General features: G+C 36.8%; 1 protein-coding gene across 2 annotated transcripts in view; it reads left to right on the top strand.

The window, feature by feature from the left end:
* The window catches only part of LOC121873280 (probable G-protein coupled receptor Mth-like 3), a 33409-nt gene extending 18438 nt beyond the window's left edge, over window positions 1-14971 (top strand). For both annotated transcript variants that reach the window (XM_042376731.1, XM_042376732.1), the window contains 4 exons: window positions 1466-1637; window positions 8298-8393; window positions 9566-9647; window positions 13717-14971. In XM_042376731.1, coding sequence (XP_042232665.1) covers window positions 1466-1637; window positions 8298-8393; window positions 9566-9647; window positions 13717-13992 — 626 coding nt within the window. In that variant the 3' untranslated portion in view covers window positions 13993-14971. The remainder of the gene's footprint in view (window positions 1-1465; window positions 1638-8297; window positions 8394-9565; window positions 9648-13716) is intronic.
* The last annotated feature ends 6351 nt before the right edge of the window (window positions 14972-21322 follow it).

Raw genomic sequence — 21322 nt, 5'->3', positions numbered from 1 at the left:
ATAGTTGTGCTCTTTAATATTTTTGCATTTTTTATATTAAAATTATTAGTCATTGTAAAATTTAGTTAACATATCATTAATATATGCAGTACAGGGAACTAGTTTTTGTGTGCCCATCAGCCGCTTGACTCACCCACCAGACGTCAGTTTGGCTTTGTTTACATTGGAGTGAACATCGATTTTGTTGGTCTTGAATATTTTTGCATTTTTACATTAAAATTATTGGTCATTCTGAAATTTAGTTAACATATTGATAATATATAGTGCAGTGCAGTGTTGATTTTAATAAAATAATCTTGAATTACACCTAGTGATCTTAAAATTTTATTGGTGAAATTACTGCATCAAGCATGGGTCCCCTGAAAGGTGATTTCTTCTCCATCCCCACTTCCTTCTCTTCTCCCTTCTCCTCCAACCCCACTTCTAATTCCCATCATCATCATCAACCAGGAACCTTCTACATACACACCTCAAAGTAAGTGTACTTTAATGCATTTTTTTTTTTTTTACTTTGCATGTACTTTTCTGTGAGCTGGAACCAATTACCCAATGTCCCATTGAAACAATGGATTCAATTAACGAAATTTTCGGTTAACGAACGACTGTGGAACGAATTGTGTTCGATAACCGAGGGACCACTGTACTGTACTGACAGGCTGGTTTTTATGTAGACGGGGATGATGGTAGTGTAGGATGAGGTGGCCTGTGACTCTGAGATGTCTATGCGTGCCGAATCAGTGGCAAAGAGGATACAGATACGGTCAGTGGAGGCACACTGCTGTTTACTTGAGGTCCATGCTACCTCACTTTTGTGGCTCCTCTTCAATCTTTTTGGCTGTCCCCTTTCCATTCTACCATCGACCTAATATTTATAGATATTGTACTGTACACTTTCTTTACTTTTCTTTAACTTCCCATTTTCTCAGTACAGTATGTCTATACAGTATGAACAAAGCAACCCCTTATCTACCAAGTTCTGAACATTGTTCAAAGCTTAAAAAAAAGAGAAAATTTGCAATAACAATATGGATAGTAGTTTTACTTAATTTTCTCTTTGTTTGATATAGCTACTGTATTGGTCCTGAATGCTGAGAAAGATGATTTAGCCTTGCCTTTGAGCGTGATGATAGGACAGGCTCTGCTCACAGAAGACCTGACCCCTGGAGGGCCAATGTAGCACTAAGTTCCCTGTTGTCATTTGAGATAGGTGTGATGTGGAGGGAGGAGATATTGGTATACCCAAATTTTTTAACATACCGTATCATCTTGACCTCCATTGTAGAAATGAAAGGTTGATTATAGTTCCTTTGTCAGCAGCTGTATTTTGAGGCCTGCCTGGCTGTGAGTTCTGCTGAAATATAAGATTTCTAATCCAATCCTTTATTTTTTTATTTCAATACCTGTATAAAATGTCAAACATTTTACGAATTTATAATCACTTGTATTATCCATCTACCCACTGCAGGTAATGATGAGTACTGGCTCTACCTGGCAGGCATCATCTTTGTCTTGGTGGTGATCAACTTGTTCTTCTTTATACATGTAGCGATCACACTGGGAAGAGACTTCAAGAAAAGGCGAGAAACGTTTGGCACTAATACAAGCCAAAGCAGTAATTCTACCAAAACTAATGCGCAGTAAGTTTTACACTTCATCAGAGACTGAATAATGGTATTTTATGACTTAATTAATATCAGGATAAAGATTAATTAACCTTTAATTTACATACTGTATACTGTACTGTATAAAGTGCAATTTGGATTAAAACGTTCAATACAGTACTTGTTTTCTGAATTACCTGTATATTCATATTATCATATGATTTTAATCTAAGCTCATCTTTTTTTTACTTAATTAATATCTACAGTATTTCTGTTCCCGCTCTTTATAGTACGTATTCCCTATTACTAGTACTTTGCCTGGATTACTGGGTATCTTACATGTCCAAAGGAGGGCTAGAAGTCGGTGCCAGTACTCAGACACCTAAGTTACTGAGAATGTCTTCAGTCGCCTTGTTTATATTATAGAAGGGTGGGTAAGAGGAAGTTGATGAGCTCCTCAAAGGGCATTACTCAGTCAAATGTTTGCTTCTGGAATTAGCAGATGGCTATCCCGCTAAAGGTCAGAGTCTTAATTTAGATTTTAAATTTTTTCTTTTTTCCATTTACAGTATGCTCATTGCTCAGTAAACTACCAAGCCATGCAGTTGGTCTTTCTTTGTTATGCACTGTTGGCAAGTACTGCACTGACATATACGGGCTCTTAAATGTACCTCAACATGTGTCAGTGTCTGTCAAGTCTGGTCTTAAATGTGTCTACACTTGGTGTTGTCACAACACTGGCAAGTTATCCAAGAGTTTACAACTCTTACTGCAAATAATTTAGCTCAGACAGTTTTCTGCGCTCTCAGATTCCATAACTTCAGGCTTTGACCTCAAGTCAGGCAGCCATCAGCCAACTCCAAATACCCGGTAGGTACATCTAATCGAGTCATGTCCTTTGAGGTGCTTAGAAACTTCCAATAAATCATCCCTTCCATTTCTGTAGTATAAGCTAGGCAATTGGAGATGTTCAAAAGTGCTTGTCCTTTTTGCAGTGCTGAATGATGTGGATTGATTGTCATATAATATTGTAAAAAGATTTGTATGGGCGTGACCTTATTCAATCTAATATTTTCAGATGAGTTGGAGGGATAAGGTGTGCATAACTTGGGGGTGTAATAGGTTGTGCAGTCTTGAGGACAGAAGTGTTTGGTACTGTATTTTGTTCATGATGATTTTTTGTGTTGAACTGCCATGATACTTCATCTTGTCTAACAAATCTGCTGACGTTTTTTAGGAAAGTCTTCGAGGTAGTAGATAATGACGAAAATTATGATGTTATTTACTTAGACTTTAGCAAAGCATTTGACAGAGTACCGCATCAGAGGCTTCTGAGAAAAATTAAGGCTCATGGTATCGAGGGGAAAGTTTTAAATTGGATAAAATCATGGCTCACCGATAGAACGCAGAGGGTCAGCGTAGATGGTGTTAAATCTGAGTGGGGCTGTGTAACCAGTGGGGTTCCTTAGGGGTCAGTACAGTCTGCCCTTAACATACGCGGGGTTAGGTAACAGAGATACCCGTGAATGTTTAAAATCCGTGTACTTTTGCTGCCCCCCCCCCTAAAAAACCCCTGGCCCCCCATGTCCTTATTTACTGTATATACCTGTGTGTAGTTCGAGTTTTTAAGACCAAATTATTTTGCAAAAAATTGGGGGTCGACCTCTAAAAGGGTAATAGTTTCGTTAGGTTGAAAAATATTTACCAGTAACTACCAGTAAACAATGGAAACGACGCACCAACGCACCACCAGCTGTGAGTGTCGGTACAGTCGCCAGGGCAGATCTCTTGCGTCATCATAGCTAGCCCAAAGTAGCCAAATGCATGGTATGGTATACACAGGACGATGTAAAACAAAGTATTCATTTGTTAAAGTTTATTTATAGATACTGTACATAAATTTTTGTTCATTACATTTGAAACATCAATCTTTGTTAATTAAATTTGATACAAAAGAAAACTACGATACCGTATTTTCATTAAAATATTACATCACAAGTATATTTTACCTTAACTGTGACTGAATGAATATATTCTCAGAAATAAATATGGAAATGTAATATTTTGGCTGAAATGACGTACATATTACTGTACAGTGGAAAGTGGGATAAAATTATGAAAACAATGACTTTCGCTTTCTTTCGTTGTTCAAAAGATTTTACCGTAATCGCTTTTCGAATGGTTTTCAGTTAAAAAACTGTTGTACTGTACTCATACTGTATTACAATAATATTCTATCCTATCATTAGCCTTATAATCCCACAACTGAAAACCATTCGAAAAGCGATTACGGCAACATCTTTTGAACGAAAGAAAGAGAGAGAGAGTCATTGCTTGCGTCACAATTTTATCCCACTTTCCACTGTAATACGTACATCATTTCAGCAAAAATATTACATTTCTATGTTCTCAGAAATAAATGGTAGTTTTGTTGAAACGTAATGTACAGTATTTAATATTAAAATGCAAAAATAGCTATAAAAACAATTAATACACCCGAAATATACTGGCTGGTATCTCCACTCGTCCCTGCTCCTGCGTCCAAGGTCACCTCACCACTCCTCCCAACTTGCTCCCTCCCCTCCCTCCGCACCGTCGCTACTGCCGACAACAAACACAAATGCTTTGTGAGTAACTGCACCTCCACTTCCTATGTACAGTACTTGTACTGAACTGTACTGTGCATTTTTACAAACAATAAACATGGTAAGAAAAGCTATTACAAAAAAGAGATAAGAATTTCACTTTACTGTACCGTACCTCTCCTCGGCGACAGGGCGGGGATCTTCGGGCTCATGGTCACTCAATTCCATAACAGGTGGTGAAGTGGGGGCGACTGTGGATTCAGCTGCTTCCTCACAGTCGCCAGTGATTGATGGTGTTAAATCTCTCCTTCGGTGATCAAAGAACATGGTGATGGGGAGTTGTTGTCTCTTTCTTTCATTTCTTCCATTATGTTTTTGTATGGAGCGAAAACGTCATCCATCCCTCGCATGAATTTCAGGGCACGCACCATGGAGGGGTCCATACTATAGGCCAGGTTTTTCAGTGCCTCAATATTCCTGGTCATCTCCCCCAACTTCTCCAACGTTATTTCTTGGTGCTCTTCCTCATCCTCTTTCCCTTTCGCTTCCTCTTCCTTGCCTGAGTCTACTAACTCCTGTAGATCCTCCTCGGTCAGCTCAGTGTCGTGCTCTTCAATTAGCTCCCTAATCTCGTCCTCTGCCATGTCCCGGAAGCCTTCAGCAGCCACTTTCCTTGACAGTGCCAGGGTCTTTCTGAATATTTTCATTAAAATCCATCAAAATCATTTTCCTTGTCATCGTCTTAAGCACCAAACAGCTCCTCCCAGTCTTCTCCTTGAACAGGGCTAGAGGGTACGTGTTTTTCGAATCGTTTTCAATTAAAAAAATGTTACAGCACATGTATATTTTACCTAAACTGTGCCTGAATGAATATATTCTCAGAAATAAATAGTAGTTTTGCTGAAACGTGATGTATTTCAATGTAAAATAGGATAAAATACATGACGAAAACAAAAGACTTTACCTAACCTTCCAATGTTCAAGAGATGTTACTCGTTTTTTTAATAGTTTTCGGTTAAAATACTGTTATATTACAATGATATTATATTCATACTGTGCTTGATATACTACATTCACGGAAATGTAATATTTTTGCTGAAATGACGTACGTATTACAGTGGAAAGTGACGAAAACAATGACTTTCGCTTTCTTTCGTTCAAAAGATGTTACCGTAATCGCTTTTCGAATGGTTTTCAGTTAAAAAAACTGTTGCATCACAAGTGAATTAGGATAGAATATTATTGTAATACAACAGTTTTTTAACTGAAAACCATTCGAAAAGCGATTACGGTAACATCTTTTGAACGAAAGAAAGCGAGTCATTGCTTTCGTCACTTTCCACTGTAATACGTACGTCATTTCAGCAAAATACAGTGGGGTATGCTATAACGAATCTAATTGGTTCTAGAACCTTGTTCGTTATAGCATTCGTTCATTATAGGATTAATCCGTTCCAGGCCCCCAAATACAACCACTTAACACTGAAAAATATAATATAAAATTGTAAAAATTGTAAAAAAGTGCATAAAGATGCATCTAAACCCCTGAAATAAAGAATATCATTAATATTTGTAATAAAAAACAATAAATTAGAAAAAAAATTAAATAATGTTCGTTGTACAGTGAGTTCTGCTATAACGCGTGTTTTGATAACGCGAATTTGCTCTAACGCGATTTATGAATTCGGAACAATATTTGTATAACGCGAACGCTTGTTTGCTATAACGCGAACGCTTGTTTGCTATAACGCGATTTTTGCTTACTATTTCTCCAATTTTGTGGTATTAACTGTGAATATGGTAAAGAAGAATATCTCCAAAAAGCGTTCTGATGATAGAATTCCCGGTGATTATCGTAAAAGAAAGGATATAACACTTGAAGAGAAGCTCGATGTTATCAACCTCAAAATCACCCTTCTTCCCCATCAAGTTACATTCATATTTTTTCAAGGTAAAGTGTTAAATTTACTGTATGATTTCATTATTAGATATGAATGTAACATTTATTTAGACTGTGCTATCCTTTGTGTTAGGCTAACTACTAAATTTTTTCGATTTCGAGTAATCTGCACCTAACCCTATTTTCTCCATAAGCCCTGTTATTTCTATTACGCGATTTTCTATAACACGATATTTTACAAGAACACAATTATCGCGTTATAGCAGAACTACCTGTAGGAGTTTCGTTCGTTATAGCATTCTCAATTTTATAGGTAAAACCGTTCGTTATAGGAATATTCGTAGTAGAATCCGTTCGTTATAGCATACCCCACTGTATTACATTTCCATATTCTCAGAAATAAATAGTAGTTTTGCTGAAACGTAATGCATTTCAATGTAAATTAGGATAAACTACATGAAAACAAAAGACTTTACCTAGCCTTCCGATGTTCAAGATATGTTACTCGTTTTTTTAGTAGCTTTCGGTTAAAATACTCTTATATTAGTGATATTCTATTCATACTGTGCTTGATATAATACATTCACGGAAATGTAATATTTTTGCAACTACAATGCTGATGTCAACACAAGCGTGGTTACAGCGAGACTTGACTGAGTGAGGGAGAGGTATGCGTGTGTGTGTGAGGTTGCGGGAGCGGGCGATGTCCCGTGTGAGGTGCCGCGCGCGAGTTGAATGGCGCGCGATTTGAATGTACTTCAATGTACAGAATATTCCTCCGGCGGGGCAATCCGCGTATTTGCGAATCCGTGAATGCTAAACCCGCGTATGTGAAGGGCCGACTGTACTAGGCCCACTCTTGTTCATAATCTACATAAACAATCTAGATACAGGGATCAACAGTGACATAAGCAAGTTTGCGGATGACACCAAAATAGGGCGACAGATTAATTCAGGGCAGGATGCAAATGCATTACAGGAGGATCTAAATAAACTACACGGGTGGTCTGAAATATGGCTAATGAAATTCAACACCAGCAAGCGCAGCGTACTTAATATTGGAAGAACAAATACTAATAATGTATACAGCCTTAACAACATCAACCTAGAGAAGTCGACTTGTGAAAGAGACTTAGGGGTACTTGTAAGCCTGGACCTACGGCCTAGAAAACAGTGCGTTAATGTTCGAAATAAGGCAAACAGAGTATTGGGTTTTATATCTAGAAGTGTAAGTAACAAGAGTGCAGAGGTCTTATTGCAACTATATCTTGCGCTAGTCAGGCCGCACCTCGATTATGCGGTTCAGTTCTGGTGCCCTTATTATAGAATGGATATAAATTCACTTAGAGTAGGTGCAGCGAAGAATGACAAAAATGATTCCGGGACTTAGAAACCTTCCATATCAGGATAGGTTAAAGAAACTTAACTTGCATTCCCTAGAAAGACAAAGAGTGCGGGGAGATATGATAGAATTATTTAAGTGGGTGAAAGGAATCAATAAAGGGGATATAGATAAAGTTCTTATAATATCCGAGCAGGATAGGACTCGGAGCAACGGATTTATGTTGGATAAGTTTAGGTTTAGGAGGGAGATAGGAAGAAACTGGTTCACAAATAGGGTGGTGGACGAGTAGAACAAGCTTAGTAACTTTGTAGTAAGTGCGGGAACTCTGGAAAATTTCAAAAGGAGGCTAGATAGATTCATGGATGATAGAGAGTGATAGTAACTCTCGACAGGAGCTGCCATGCACAGGCCAACCGGCCTATTGCAGACTCCTTATTTTCTTATGTTCTTATACTAAGTATTATTAGACTTTCACAGGACTTTTTAGTACGGGGTATAAAGTACACTATTCTGCTTTACAAAACAGATTATGCTGCTGCTTCCATTTTTTGAAGAGGAATTAACTTATTGTGTTTAGGCATTGGCCCTGAAGTTATGAAATGTACAGTATCTGCTTCACTTAGCCTTGCAAAGAGCATAACTCACTCATCTTTGGATGTGGTAGAAGGGGTATGGAGGGTAGGATTCCCCAGTTTATGTCTGAGGCATACAAGTCAGGTGAACTAGTTCAGAGTTGGTCCCAGAAGGTATGCTTCATGAGGAATGTTCTGGCAGGTAATCTCAGATTTCACTTAACAGTTGATGGAGAAGCCATAAAAGTTATTTTTATAATGTTTCTTTAAACAGTGAGGTTTTGTTATTCCCAGGGTCTGGCTCTACATAAAGCTCTTCATTATCATGGGGATTATATGGATAGCGGAGACCATCTCCGGTGCCCACCAGAGGAAAACCTGTACCTATTGGTAGGTATAAATAAAATACAATATTGTTGTTCCTGACCATAATTTTGCAGAATACCAATGATGAAAGCTTTATATTTATTTTGGTAGCTATGTTTAAATGAATACAGTATCATTATTGTACCAGAACTATAAATAAACATTTTAGGGATAATTTTCAAATAAATTTTACACACTCATGTGGTGACCACTTGAGACACTGAGATTAAAATAATTCTGGTTACTGTGAGACCAAGGTCAGAGTCACAGTGGAAGATCAAAATAACATTACAGGGGGTCCCTGGGTTCTGAACGGGTTCCGTGCTGGAGAACGTTCTTAAGTAAAAAAATGTACGTTAAGTTGAAATACATGCTATGTGCATACCGTACTTACAGAACAATGTTTAAAGTCCCTCTATATCATAGCCTATGTCCTTATATAACTCTAAAATCACTTAATTTAAGAGAAAAGGAGAAATAGAGTGACAAAATAGAGTAAATGAAAGTAAAAAAATAAGTCATCAGGTAAATAAAATACTGTAAATTTAAAGTTTAACCCTGTTCTTATTGGTGTTCATTCGTAAGTTGGGGACCCCCTGAACAGTACTGTATAAGAGGCTGTTTGAGTGTAGTTTTATTTGTACAGGGTTATGTCATTTAAGAGTGAATAAAATACAGTACAGTACAGTAGTGTTGATTTTTGCAGGTATGTACTGTGGAGTTATAATTATTTTAACTAAGTTTGTCTTGAGTGTTACTGGAGTCTCTTCCGTGTGAAATAATAATTTAAGTTATTCTCAGCAAACGTTATGCTCTTCATTGTTTGAATTTCCTTGATACATAAAAGTGCATTTTCAAACTGACTGTCATTAACCAGGGTAACATACCTTTTTGGTTTGGTCTTCATTGAAACCAAATCCTCCACATTGTGCATTAGTTGGTAACTGTTTATATAGTAACACTAAAGGCAGAATTTGTACTGTTTAAGACCAAGAATAAGTTTTTATTATTAATATTACAAGTAAATCCAAGTGAAGCTGACAAAACATAATTAAGATAGAACTTATTAAGGCTCTTTAGGTAAAGTTTGTTTGTTATAAAGTATTGTTTTGAATCCACTAAACTTCAGTACAGTAATTAAATACAGTAGATAGCATTTGATATATTGTATCTAACTTGGTGAATTGATTTTACAGGGTGTTTTTTGATATAATCAATGCATTGCAAGGAGTATTCATCTTCTTTGTGAGTGTTTGCAACAAGGACAATAAGAAAAAGGTGAGTGGCTTATTACTCCTTTAATTATCACTAAAGTATACTTAATTTGTTCTCATTGTTGTGTTCCCTTCAGTTTGTTACTTAACTGGTCATTTTCTTTTTTCCTTTTTATTCCTCTTCATATGTTTTAGGACAGTTGTTGTGTTGTTCTTTCCTGTAACCCCTCACGATAAAAGCAAGTACAGGTAATTTATCCTTCTTATTCTTTAGTGTGAAAGTTATTGCCATTTTCTAATTTGAGCTTATTGACGACAGTACAGGTATACCACTTGAGTTATGATCCTGGATGTTTCAGTGGCGTGCCCTAACAAATTGAACACTAAAGATGTAATAAATGCACACACACTATATATATATATATATATATATATATATATATATATATATATATATATATATATATATATATATATATATATATATATATATATATATATATATATATATATATATATATATATATATATATATATATATATATATATATATATATATACAGTGAGTTCTGCTATAACGCGTGTTTTGATAACGCGAATTTGCTCTAACGCGATTTATGAATTCGGAACAATATTTGTATAACGCGAACGCTTGTTTGCTATAACGCGATTTTTGCTTACTATTTCTCCAATTTTGTGGTATTAACTGTGAATATGGTAAAGAAGAATATCTCCAAAAAGCGTTCTGATGATAGAATTCCCGGTGATTATCGTAAAAGAAAGGATATAACACTTGAAGAGAAGCTCGATGTTATCAACCTCAAAATCACCCTTCTCCCCCATCAAGTTACATTCATATTTTTTCAAGGTAAAGTGTTAAATTTACTGTATGATTTCATTATTAGATATGAATGTAACATTTATTTAGACTGTGCTATCCTTTGTGTTAGGCTAACTACTAAATTTTTTCGATTTCGAGTAATCTGCACCTAACCCTATTTTCTCCATAAGCCCTGTTATTTCTATTACGCGATTTTCTATAACACGATATTTTACAAGAACACAATTATCGCGTTATAGCAGAACTACCTGTATATATATATATATATAGTAAAACCTCGATTAACCACATATGGGGGAAGGGGTCGACGGTTAATCGAAAAGGTCGGTTAATAGTACATAAAGTCTACGGAAATAAAACACTTTCAAAGTACCTTTCCCTAACCTACCTCATTTAAGTCCCTCTATTCATTTTCTTCATTTGCCATTCATATTTCAATAGAATTTCCTTTAAAACATTAACCACTTTAGTAAATAAATATGAACCAGCACAGAAACCGTGCATAAAAAATGGAAAAGTCAAAGAACATATGTCACTACAAAAATTGTGACCAAGTCCCAGGTTGCTGATCTGATTTTCTGCCTCATTTACACACAATTGCAGGATAAAAATAAAAGCATATATGTAGTGAATGCGCATAAAGCGAGGGTCTAGTGTGTGTGTGTAGGTATATACACAGTAGACCCTCGCCATTAACAGGTTTCCGATTCACGATTTTGACTATTCGCGGTAAGCAGATGGTGGCTGTGATGGCTAGCCTGCGAGCCTTTTCCCGCAGCATCTCGTGTTGTACTTTCAAACTTTAGTGTTTCTGTGTGGAAATAGCCCCTAATAGACTGCTTAATGTCAGTGCGAGTAATGCTAGAAAAGTTAAATGTAAAAGGTAGAAGTCAATGATGACCTTGACAAAGAAAGTTGAATTACTAGACAAGTTAAATGAGGGGATGACTGCTGCAGCAGCTGGTCAGTTGTTTGGTAGTATAAGTTGTCAATAATATTTGTACTCATAAGTTACAGTATGTATTCAACTTAGCAGAATCAATGTAGATGGGTTTTGAGGTGATGGAATGGGAGTTAATGGGAAAGAGAGGGACAAGGAGTGATACTGTACTATATTATGGCTGTCTGGCTTACCTCACCCACATCAAACTACTCTAACACTTTTGGGTATACTGTACATTCAAAGTAATGACTCGTGGCTCTTTCAACTTCACTGCAGCCACTTGTTCTTAAGAAGGAAATAACTATGACTGAGATGCAATAATGACCATATAGAAAACCTTATATTCTCTGAAGTTAATTAATAAATGGGTAATTACTACTAGGATACTGTCTTATTATCCTGCAGGTTAGATTTATTAGTAATAAGGTACACAAGGTTATGTTACTGATATATGTCCTTCACTGACATAACATTTTGGAAATGTTAATGAGAAGGGAAGGGTGAGAGGGAGGTGGCAGCCAGTGGGGGGGTTAGGGGTAAGGGACAGGTGGCAACCATGGAGAGGGTCAGGGGTGAGGTGTAGATGGCAGCCATGGAGAGGTCAGGGGGAAAGTGGCAGCCATGGAAAGATTCAGGGGGAAGGTGGCAGCCATGGAGAGATCCAGGGGGAAGATGGCAGCCATGGGGAGGGTCAGGGGATAGGTAGCAGCCATGGGGATAGGTCAGGGGTTCAGGTCATTCCTGGAACTTCTCTATTATGAAATAAACTGAGAGACTTACTGGATCAGTTATGAAGTGTTTTTTTTTTTTTTTTAATGCTAATGTTAATGATTTTATTTTGACAATTCAAAGACATGTTAAAATACCTTGGACGTATGTGAACACCATTATATGCCTTACCTAATATACCAGACAAGGGTAGTGAGCGAGCTAGTTGAGATCATTATAAAAAATTAGTTGTTGACTCAATCACTTGACCAATTGTTTAGCAAGGAAAGAAAAAATGTAATCATCAGTTTTGGTTCAGATGTATCTTGTGTTGTGCAAGAGAAAAGGTTTGTTTTTTACTGAAGCAAACTAAACAAAGATCAACCTTGTTATTTGCTTAGTGAGTGTTGTTGTTGAGGGCAGTGTTGTGTTGTTATGATCAGCACAACGATAATAAGGCTATACAAAGCTCTCTCTCTTTTCCACAGATAAAGTTATTACCCCTAAGACCCACTATATAGACTCATGAATGTCAGCTCATTAATAAACTACAGTATATCACTTATAGCCTTTTGCTTCCATTTTCACTCAATACTTTTTCTTCATGACCCATTATGTAAGTCAGTAACCGATTTGAATGTGTTTTTTATTCCTAAACAGATATCATTACTATGTATTAACAATCATTAATGAATTATTTTTTCTTTTATCCTCTTCACCACTGATTGGCTCGTTAGCCGCTTGGGCGATCGGTCACGACTCTGAGCAGTTTTCCTTTTCATTTATCCTCTTCACCAAAAGATCGGCTTGCTAGCCGCCCGGGCGATCGGTCACGTCTCTGTCACGCACTGTTGGCAAATACTGGGCATGCACCGGCTCCTGAATGTACCTGAACCCGCTCCAGTGTTGGTCAAGTCTTGTCTTGAAAGAGCTCACACTCGGTGCTGTCACAACACTCTCTGGTAGATTGTTCCAAGAGTTTACAACCCTCACTCTGAAAAAGTTTGCCATCACAGTTTTCTGGACTTGCGGCTTCTTCAATCTAGAGCTGTGACCCCTTGTAGGGCGAGCGTCCGCCAGCTTCAAGTAAGGAGACTCGACTGAGTAGTGCCCCCTGAGATGCTTATACACCTCAACTAGGTCACCCCTTGCCCGTCTGTAATATAAGCTAGGCAAGTTCAGGCGCTCCAATCTCTCAGGGTAGCTGAGGTGCCGAAGTGCAGGCACTAGTCTGGTTGCCCTCCTTTGAACATTTTCAACCAACATTCAAGAGCAGACCGTACATTTTTTTTCTTCATAAAGGCGTATTATTAAATCTCGGTTACCCTTACTGCCCCCTTAATGGCTACTTTAGACATCTTGAACAAGGGTGACAGTCTTGAATATGATGAGTGTGAACAACATAGAGAGCAGAAGGCATTAGGTTATAAATTTATATAGGCACTACTGTATATAAGAGTTTTGTTTATAGGATATAGATTAAGCACAGAAGAATACAGTGTTCTGTATTATAGTACAGGTACGTAGTCAGGAATATTCTCAAAACTATATTTTCTATTATTAAACTAATTTTGGTGATTTGATTTTAGAAGTACAGTAAAAGAACTTAAAATTTTTACAAAGCATTACTTATCTTAACAGATACGAGATGCCTGGAATCCTCGCCTTAAGAATGTCCAAAATACACTTACCTCTATGCAAGGGCCAATGTCAAGAATAGGTGTAAATGCAGGGAGACGAGGCACTGACGTGAGTATAGGAACATCTGATGCTTCTAGAAAGACTTCAGTCACCTCTCTCCCAAGGAAGTTCTCTCTTGCATCGAATATCTTCCATCCCACTTACAATACACACAGGAAGATCTCCACTGCCTCCAATCTTGAAACTATTCCAATGGAAACTACGGCTGATCAGTAACATACTGTACTCTACTCATATCTCAGTCTTAAGTGTTCATGATTTTTTTCTTTAAAGGGAACTTATAATTCTGCCTTTTATAGAACACTACCATATTAAATTACAGTATAGTATTAACCAGTAGCTCTTTTAGCTGAGTTTTAGGTGAGGAAACCTGCATATTATGGTGTCACACTATGGGGAAGTCTTATTCCAGTTCAGGGGGACTACTTTGCTCTTGGGCCTTAATTTGACCTAAAATCTTAACTTTTCATTATCCCTGGTGAGCAGTGTTGGCTTAACCTGGGTTTTAGGAAGACTGGGAAGGTATCATTGTAAATAACTGGTTGTCAAGAAAATGGCTAAGTCCCCTGCTGTAACAGTTTAAGGAGCCATAACTCTGGATATTATTCATAGAAATAGTGATTATGAAACTCTTCTGAGATGTTTTTAGGTTATTTGCATACAGGTACCTGGTTTGGTTAAAAAAGAAAAAAGAATACTGTAAATTATAAATATCTACCATATATCAGTCACTCTGCTGAGTGAAAAGCAATAATGTTATGCCAACCCTCACTGTATTGATATTAAACTATGGGTTGAACATACAGAACATATATAATCCTTGTGTAAAGATGTTCAAAGTTACAACCTTCATGTACTGTACTTGATATTTTTATACTGATGCCAGAATTGTAGGCAATAGAAATAACTAGTGATAAATTTATGTTCTCAACTGAGAAGTAATGTTTGAGGTTTTCATTTACTAACTCAGTGTTTTGGCAGTACTATTGTGACATAATTCACAATATCATCATCATGAGAATATGATTGAACACTGTCTTTTTTAAAGTTTCTCATTGAATTAGTTATGTGAAAGTGAGGCAAAAATACTAATGGGATGCCACTTTTAATATTTTATTTGGTTAACACACTATGATTTTATTCAGCAAAGAGTGGATCCCATACATGGTTAACAAAACAATAAATGGTTTGTACATATTTGGTATTCATTGTTTGTTGGTGTACTTCTCTGGATGCTTGTTTAAGAAAATCAAAAGACTGCTTATCATAATCACTGTACATAAAATTCTTCATGCTAAGCCATTTCCTAAGTCAGTACTGTATATGAATTTAACAACAAATTGAAAAATAATTTGTTTATAAATGACATGAAGATAACCAAATTAATAAAGAAAGAACCAAAAGATAATCCAGGTAGAAAAGGTTAAGATTGAAGTACAGTACAGCAATAGTTTGTGAAAAAAGATGAATAATGAAAAAGTAATGACTAAGAAGGAAGTTCACTTTCAATTTAATGAAAACTAGAACCAATACAGTAGTCTCACCGTACATGGGGAAGTGTGCCGGTAAAACACTGTGTAAGGTAAATAATAACCTTGTGAGAAAAATGGGGTTCCATACTAAGAGAAAATTTCTATATTTATGAATAACTTCCTCCTTCATTCACAAGCACCCATTAATTTGCTTACACAGCTCAAGCAACTAAAATTTTTACAAGTTACGAACAACCGCTGATATGAACGAGGTTATACTTGAAATTTTCAGTATTTTATTTGCTTGATGACAAATTTTTTACCTTTATTTACTGTATTTTGTCATTCTATTTCTCCTTTTCTCTTAAATTAAGTGATTTTAGATGTACTGTATACAAGGACTTAGGCTATGATATAGTGAGATTTTAAACATTATTCTGTAAGTACGGTATGCACACAGCATGCGTTCCAACTTACGTACATTAACCGATTTAGGTACAAAATACCTGAAAGAAGATATAGCTTACTGTGGCTACTGTTTATAAAAGAAGAGAAGGACAGAGGGAGAGTGTAGGTCAGTAAAAGGTGTACTAGTTGGAAAAGAAGCTTTTATATTCGCCTATGACCATTTAATAGTTATAAACCATTCATTCATTAATTTTCTTGCCACTTTAAGGCTTTTTTAATATTTCAAACTGTTATGCAAATTCAAAGATTCTCTGCCTGAGTAGCACTAGCACTACATTTCTGTAAAAATAATAGAACCCAAGACATTATTAAAAGTAAAAAGACCAGCACAAGAGTTAAGTTTGCATAAAACACATATCTCAGTCAGCAGATAATCCAAGACAGGTTTGTATTTACCCATTGGTTAGCTGCATTACCTACAATGTTACTACCCATAAAGGGTTCTGGTAAGTCAACCATCCTATCGAATAAATGCATCATGTTTGGGGAAAATTATTAGTGTGAGTTTAATTGTGTACAGTACAGTACAAGTATAAGCAAAAACTAAATCTAGAATTTATATGCATTTTGAATCTTCTGTGTTGACTTTCTTCTCAAGGAAGTTTGTTATGCTTTGTAAAAACAAATAACATTAATTCCTTGGACAATTAGAAACTAGTAATGCTCTTGCTGTTACTTTAAACAATTTGCATATGAAGGTGTTGAGTAGACCAAGATAGTATTAATACTGAACTGTACTGTATTTGTAAACGTATGGACTGAAAGAGGTGGTTTACTGCAAAGTTTTAGCATCCATGATGTTAATGTAAGTTTCTCAATTCACATTGAATTAGTTAGTAAGGAGGCATTATCATATGTCCCAACAGGATGAAGAAACTGCACTACAATGTATTTGAGACTGAATGTGAGAAGGACCCAGGTGTGTATGTTGACAATGAGCTGAAGTTCTCAGGCCATTTTGAGATGAAGGTAAATCAGGCAAATAAGTTATTGGGTCTGAAAGAAGGTAGTTTAGATATCTAGACCGTTCGTCCCTCGTAACGATCTTCAGGAGTGAAGTGCTTCCCCATCTGGAGTACTGCCACCCCGTCTGGTCCCTGAGATATACTAGGGACTGTCAGTTGGTTGAAAATGTTCAAAGGAAGGCCACCAAACTGGTGCCTGCACTTCGGCACCTCAACTACCCTGAGAGATTGGAGTGCCTGAACTTGCCTAGCTTATACTACAGACAGGCAAGGGACGACCTAATTGAGGTGTATAAGCATCTCAAGGGGCACTACTCAGTCGAGTGTCCTTACTTGGAGCTGGTGGAAGCTCGCCCCACAAGGGGTCACAGCTCAAGATTGAAGAAGTCACAAGTCTAGAAAACTATGAGGGCAAACTTTTTTGGAGTGAGAGTTGTGAACTCTTGGAACAATCTGCTAAAAAATGTTGTGACGGCACTGAGTGTGAGTTCTTTCAAGACCAGACTTGACCAACGCTGGAGCAGGCTCGGGTACATTCAGGAGCCGGTGCATGCCCAGTACCTGCCAACAGTGCGTAACAGAGAGCCAGTACATGACGAGTACTTGCCAACAGTGCGTGACAGACGTGACCGATCCCCCAAGCGGCTAACGAGCCGATGAGTGGTGAAGAGGATAAAAGTAACTTAATGTGATTTGTAGTCAATCTTATGCTAATGACAAATAAGGATTATTGTGCAATGGATCTAGAAAAGGATTTTTGTGTACATCATGATTGCTGAGAAATAAAGTACCTGTACTGTATTGGTAAGTCATAATACAGTATTTTGAGAAAATATTGTATATTTACAGTACAGTACTCTGTACAGTATATGCTAGGCATTCTCGCTCTGCAAAAGGGATATGTTCCATGGAAGTTGTACATTCAGTAAAAATTCAGAAAATTTGTACCGTATTTATCTGCAGTATCAAGTCAGGGTTGCTGATATAGTAAATGGTTCCCCATCCACAAAGTGACAACTCTAAACACTTGATTTTTTTTAAAATCATTTTTTGAGAGTATGGTATTCACTCTGGTTATTTTATGTCTAGTCACAATTTTAATCCATTCATGTTTATGTCAAGCTTGGAGGCTCGTACATCACATCACACTCCCCCTTTTGCCAACTTAAAGTAATTACTATATTTGATATACTGTACAATACAATACTCCACACATAGTTTTCCCCTGTCAGTAAATTAAGGGAATCTCCATGCAGGTGTTTATATATATACAGTATATATATATATATATATATATATATGTTAGCGGGAGAGAGAAGAGAAGACAGAAATGTTGCGTTTAGCACGTTGCAGGTGTGAGGTGCAGTTTCTTAGAACAATTTTTTAGGGGGGTCGTATGCATGTTTTTCTCAGCACATGAGGACAGTGCTTTGAGTTAGGTTAGGAGGTGTGCATTTATTGGGATAATATTATTTTATTGAGTGCCCTTAAGGCCTATTCATGGTGGAATTAATAATTTCTTATTTTTTAATACCATTTCCTCAGTGATTGATGTTATTTTGTTGAAAGCCCTTGAGGCCTGTTTCATGTGTGCAGGCAACACTTCTTAATATGAATTTATTGTTGTCTAATGAGGCATTGTCTGAGGTGCTAATAATTTCAATATCATGTATAACTTTTATCCCCCAGAGTAGCGTTTTAAGTTCAGGTTAAGAGGTGCGCATATGTTGGTGTACCATTATTTGATTGTGTCTGTAGTGTTGGAGGAAATATAAGTGTCTAAATTTTACAGTGTGTCTCATTCATCCCAATCACAGATGCTATCCTTCCACGGGTCACGGAGAATTCATTTTGTTAAGTAAATTTAAGTGTTCTTGTGCTGGTTCGGGTTTTTTCTCCAAGGGGCGCTTCCACTGCAATTTCCATCTAATAATTAATAAACCCCAAGTCAAGTGAGAAATTAAGGGTCCATCAATTCCGACCGGTTATATATATATAATATATATATATATATATATATATATATATATATATATATATATATATATATATATAAGGGAAGAACCATGGGATTACTGTATCACCATGTCAGGTCAGGACTGTTTGTGGGAGGCTGATGTAAATGAGGGGTTGATGGTGGGTGTGGGGGTTTGGATTAGTTGAGGATTGATGGTAGGTGGGGTGGAATGTGATGGTGGATGGGGTGTGATGGTGATTGGGGGGTTGATGGTGAATATGAGGTGTGATAGTGGGTAGGGATATCACCACTCAACCACAAATGTTCCCTCAGTTGTGTCCAAACTTTAGTTTATTTTATCATCTTCGCTACTTGTCAGCTTGTTAACCACTTGGGTGGTCAGTCACGTCTCTGTTATGCATTGTCGACAAGTATTGTACTACAATAGTTGCTATTTGATGATAATGTTGACAAATCCTTTTAAGTGTCCTTTTTGAGACAATAATAAAGCTCAAGCTAATGTCTGTAGCCAGTATATTTCATGGTTCTGTGTTCTTCAGTGTCACTACAAAAATGTCCCATGGCTGTTTCACCCTAAAAAATGTAAGATCGCCTGAATCACCTCCACCCCAGGTAGCACTAGGGGCTGAGGGGGGAGTCTTAAGGTGAGGTCAGATCAAATGTGTATTGGCTGTGTGACTTTGAACTGACCTGAATAGCTGACGCACACATGACCTGTGACCCACACTGACATCATATAACGTAGTGTGTCCTAGCCTAGTGTACACACGCAAACAATTGAATCCTATTGGAACAAGCACAAGAGTTACATCAAGACAATTAGGCAATGCTTGGTTGCAAACAAGACTATAAATGCTTATCTTTAAGAATTCATGTGGCATGATCTTTTTTCACATACATAATACTTTTGAGACTGTCACCATATTGCTCTACAGTATCCAGTATTTTGTATTATTGGGTAAATTTCTTTCTTGTCTGCTAGAGACTGTCAATTGATTGAAAATGTCCAAAGTAGGGCCACCAGACTGATGCCCTCACTACGGCATCCATGTTACCCAGATAGATTATACTATAGTATAGAAGTCTATTAACACCTCCGAGGTCATTGCTCAGTTGAGTGTTCATACTGGGAGCTGACAGATACGCTCCTCAATAGGAATCACAGTTTAAGGTTGAAGAAAACAGGTTCAGAAAATGCCAGGGCAAACTGTTTTGGAGTGAGTGTTGTAAACTCTTTGATATATGTCTGCCAGAGAATGTTGTGATGGCACTGAGGTACAAGTACATTCTGGAGCCAGTACATGCCCAATACTTACTAACAGTGTGTAACAGAGATGTTACTGAGATCCCAAGGGGCTAACAAGTGGTGAAGAGGATAAAGTTATGTAATCAGTATTGTGTACTTTAGAATATTGCGTAAATATTAAATTGTATATTCTTGTAACCTACCAATAAGCATGTAAAAAAGAAGCATAATTGTTTTGCATTTGTTCTTAACCTAACTATACAGCTAAAAATATACTCTAAAGGGGAATTCTTAAGGTGGAGCAGGGTGGGGTGGAAAGTCTTCAGGTGACCCTAAAAGAATTTTCACAAAGAATATGGTTGTTCTAGCAGTCTTTCTTGACTTACTGTGACCTACTGTATAGCTACAGCTTGAGTAAGACCCAGAAAAGACAATACAGTAGTATTAATTACTCAAAACATGGATCAGTGTACTTATGTTACGGCTATTACTGACTCGGGGTACACACATATCAGGAGCGGATCCAGAAATATCAAAAGGGGGGGTCCAAGAAGTTGTGGGTGGGGGATCATAGAGAGTCCGCTATATATATATATATATATATATATATATATATATATATATATATATATATATATATATATATATATATATATATAATATATATATATATATATATAATATATGCTGATAACCACAAGGAAACAACAAAAAAGTTCCCAAGCGCTTTCGTGTAATTCACATCTTCAGGGATGAGTGCAGACTAAAGAATAATACTTGACAAGGCTAATATATACAGTAGAGGAAAGTGAGATCAAGTCCCTAGGGGATAGCAGGTGTCCACAATGTTCTGATCATAAGGTAGTGACCCTAACTAATCTAATTAATAAAAAAATTGACCATGCCATCTCTAAGCACAGCAGCTGTCCCTAGTTCGGTTATAGGGTAAGATGACCCAACCTTCTCACCTGGTTACAAATCTTCTTAATCACAAAATTGTTCAGTTTGTACATATCATTACTCAAATTCATGTTGACAGATTCGGTATGTTTAATTAGACTGGATTCTATAATGTTCATACTGACAATTGAATTGCACGGTAATATTGAGTAGGCATTATCCCAGTACTGCGTGTTTTCTTGTTTCTTTGTGGTTATCAGCATATACGTGGATCACGCGCACCTACAGTGATTTACTTGTATATGTATATATATATATATATATATATATATATATATATATATATATATATATATATATATATATATATATATATATATATGGGTATGTGTGTGTGTGCGTGTGTGTATACAGGTATATGATCATAAGATGTGTGTCTAGTACAGTATAGTGAAAGTATGAAAGTGGCACAGACGGTAAAACGATCCCTTCACTTGACGTGGGGATGCTCCCTCCT

Source organism: Homarus americanus, unplaced genomic scaffold (assembly GCF_018991925.1).
Source record: "Homarus americanus isolate GMGI-L3 unplaced genomic scaffold, GMGI_Hamer_2.0 scaffold32929, whole genome shotgun sequence".
Classification (NCBI taxonomy): domain Eukaryota; kingdom Metazoa; phylum Arthropoda; class Malacostraca; order Decapoda; family Nephropidae; genus Homarus; species Homarus americanus.
This window is presented reverse-complemented; position numbering and strand designations above follow the sequence as displayed.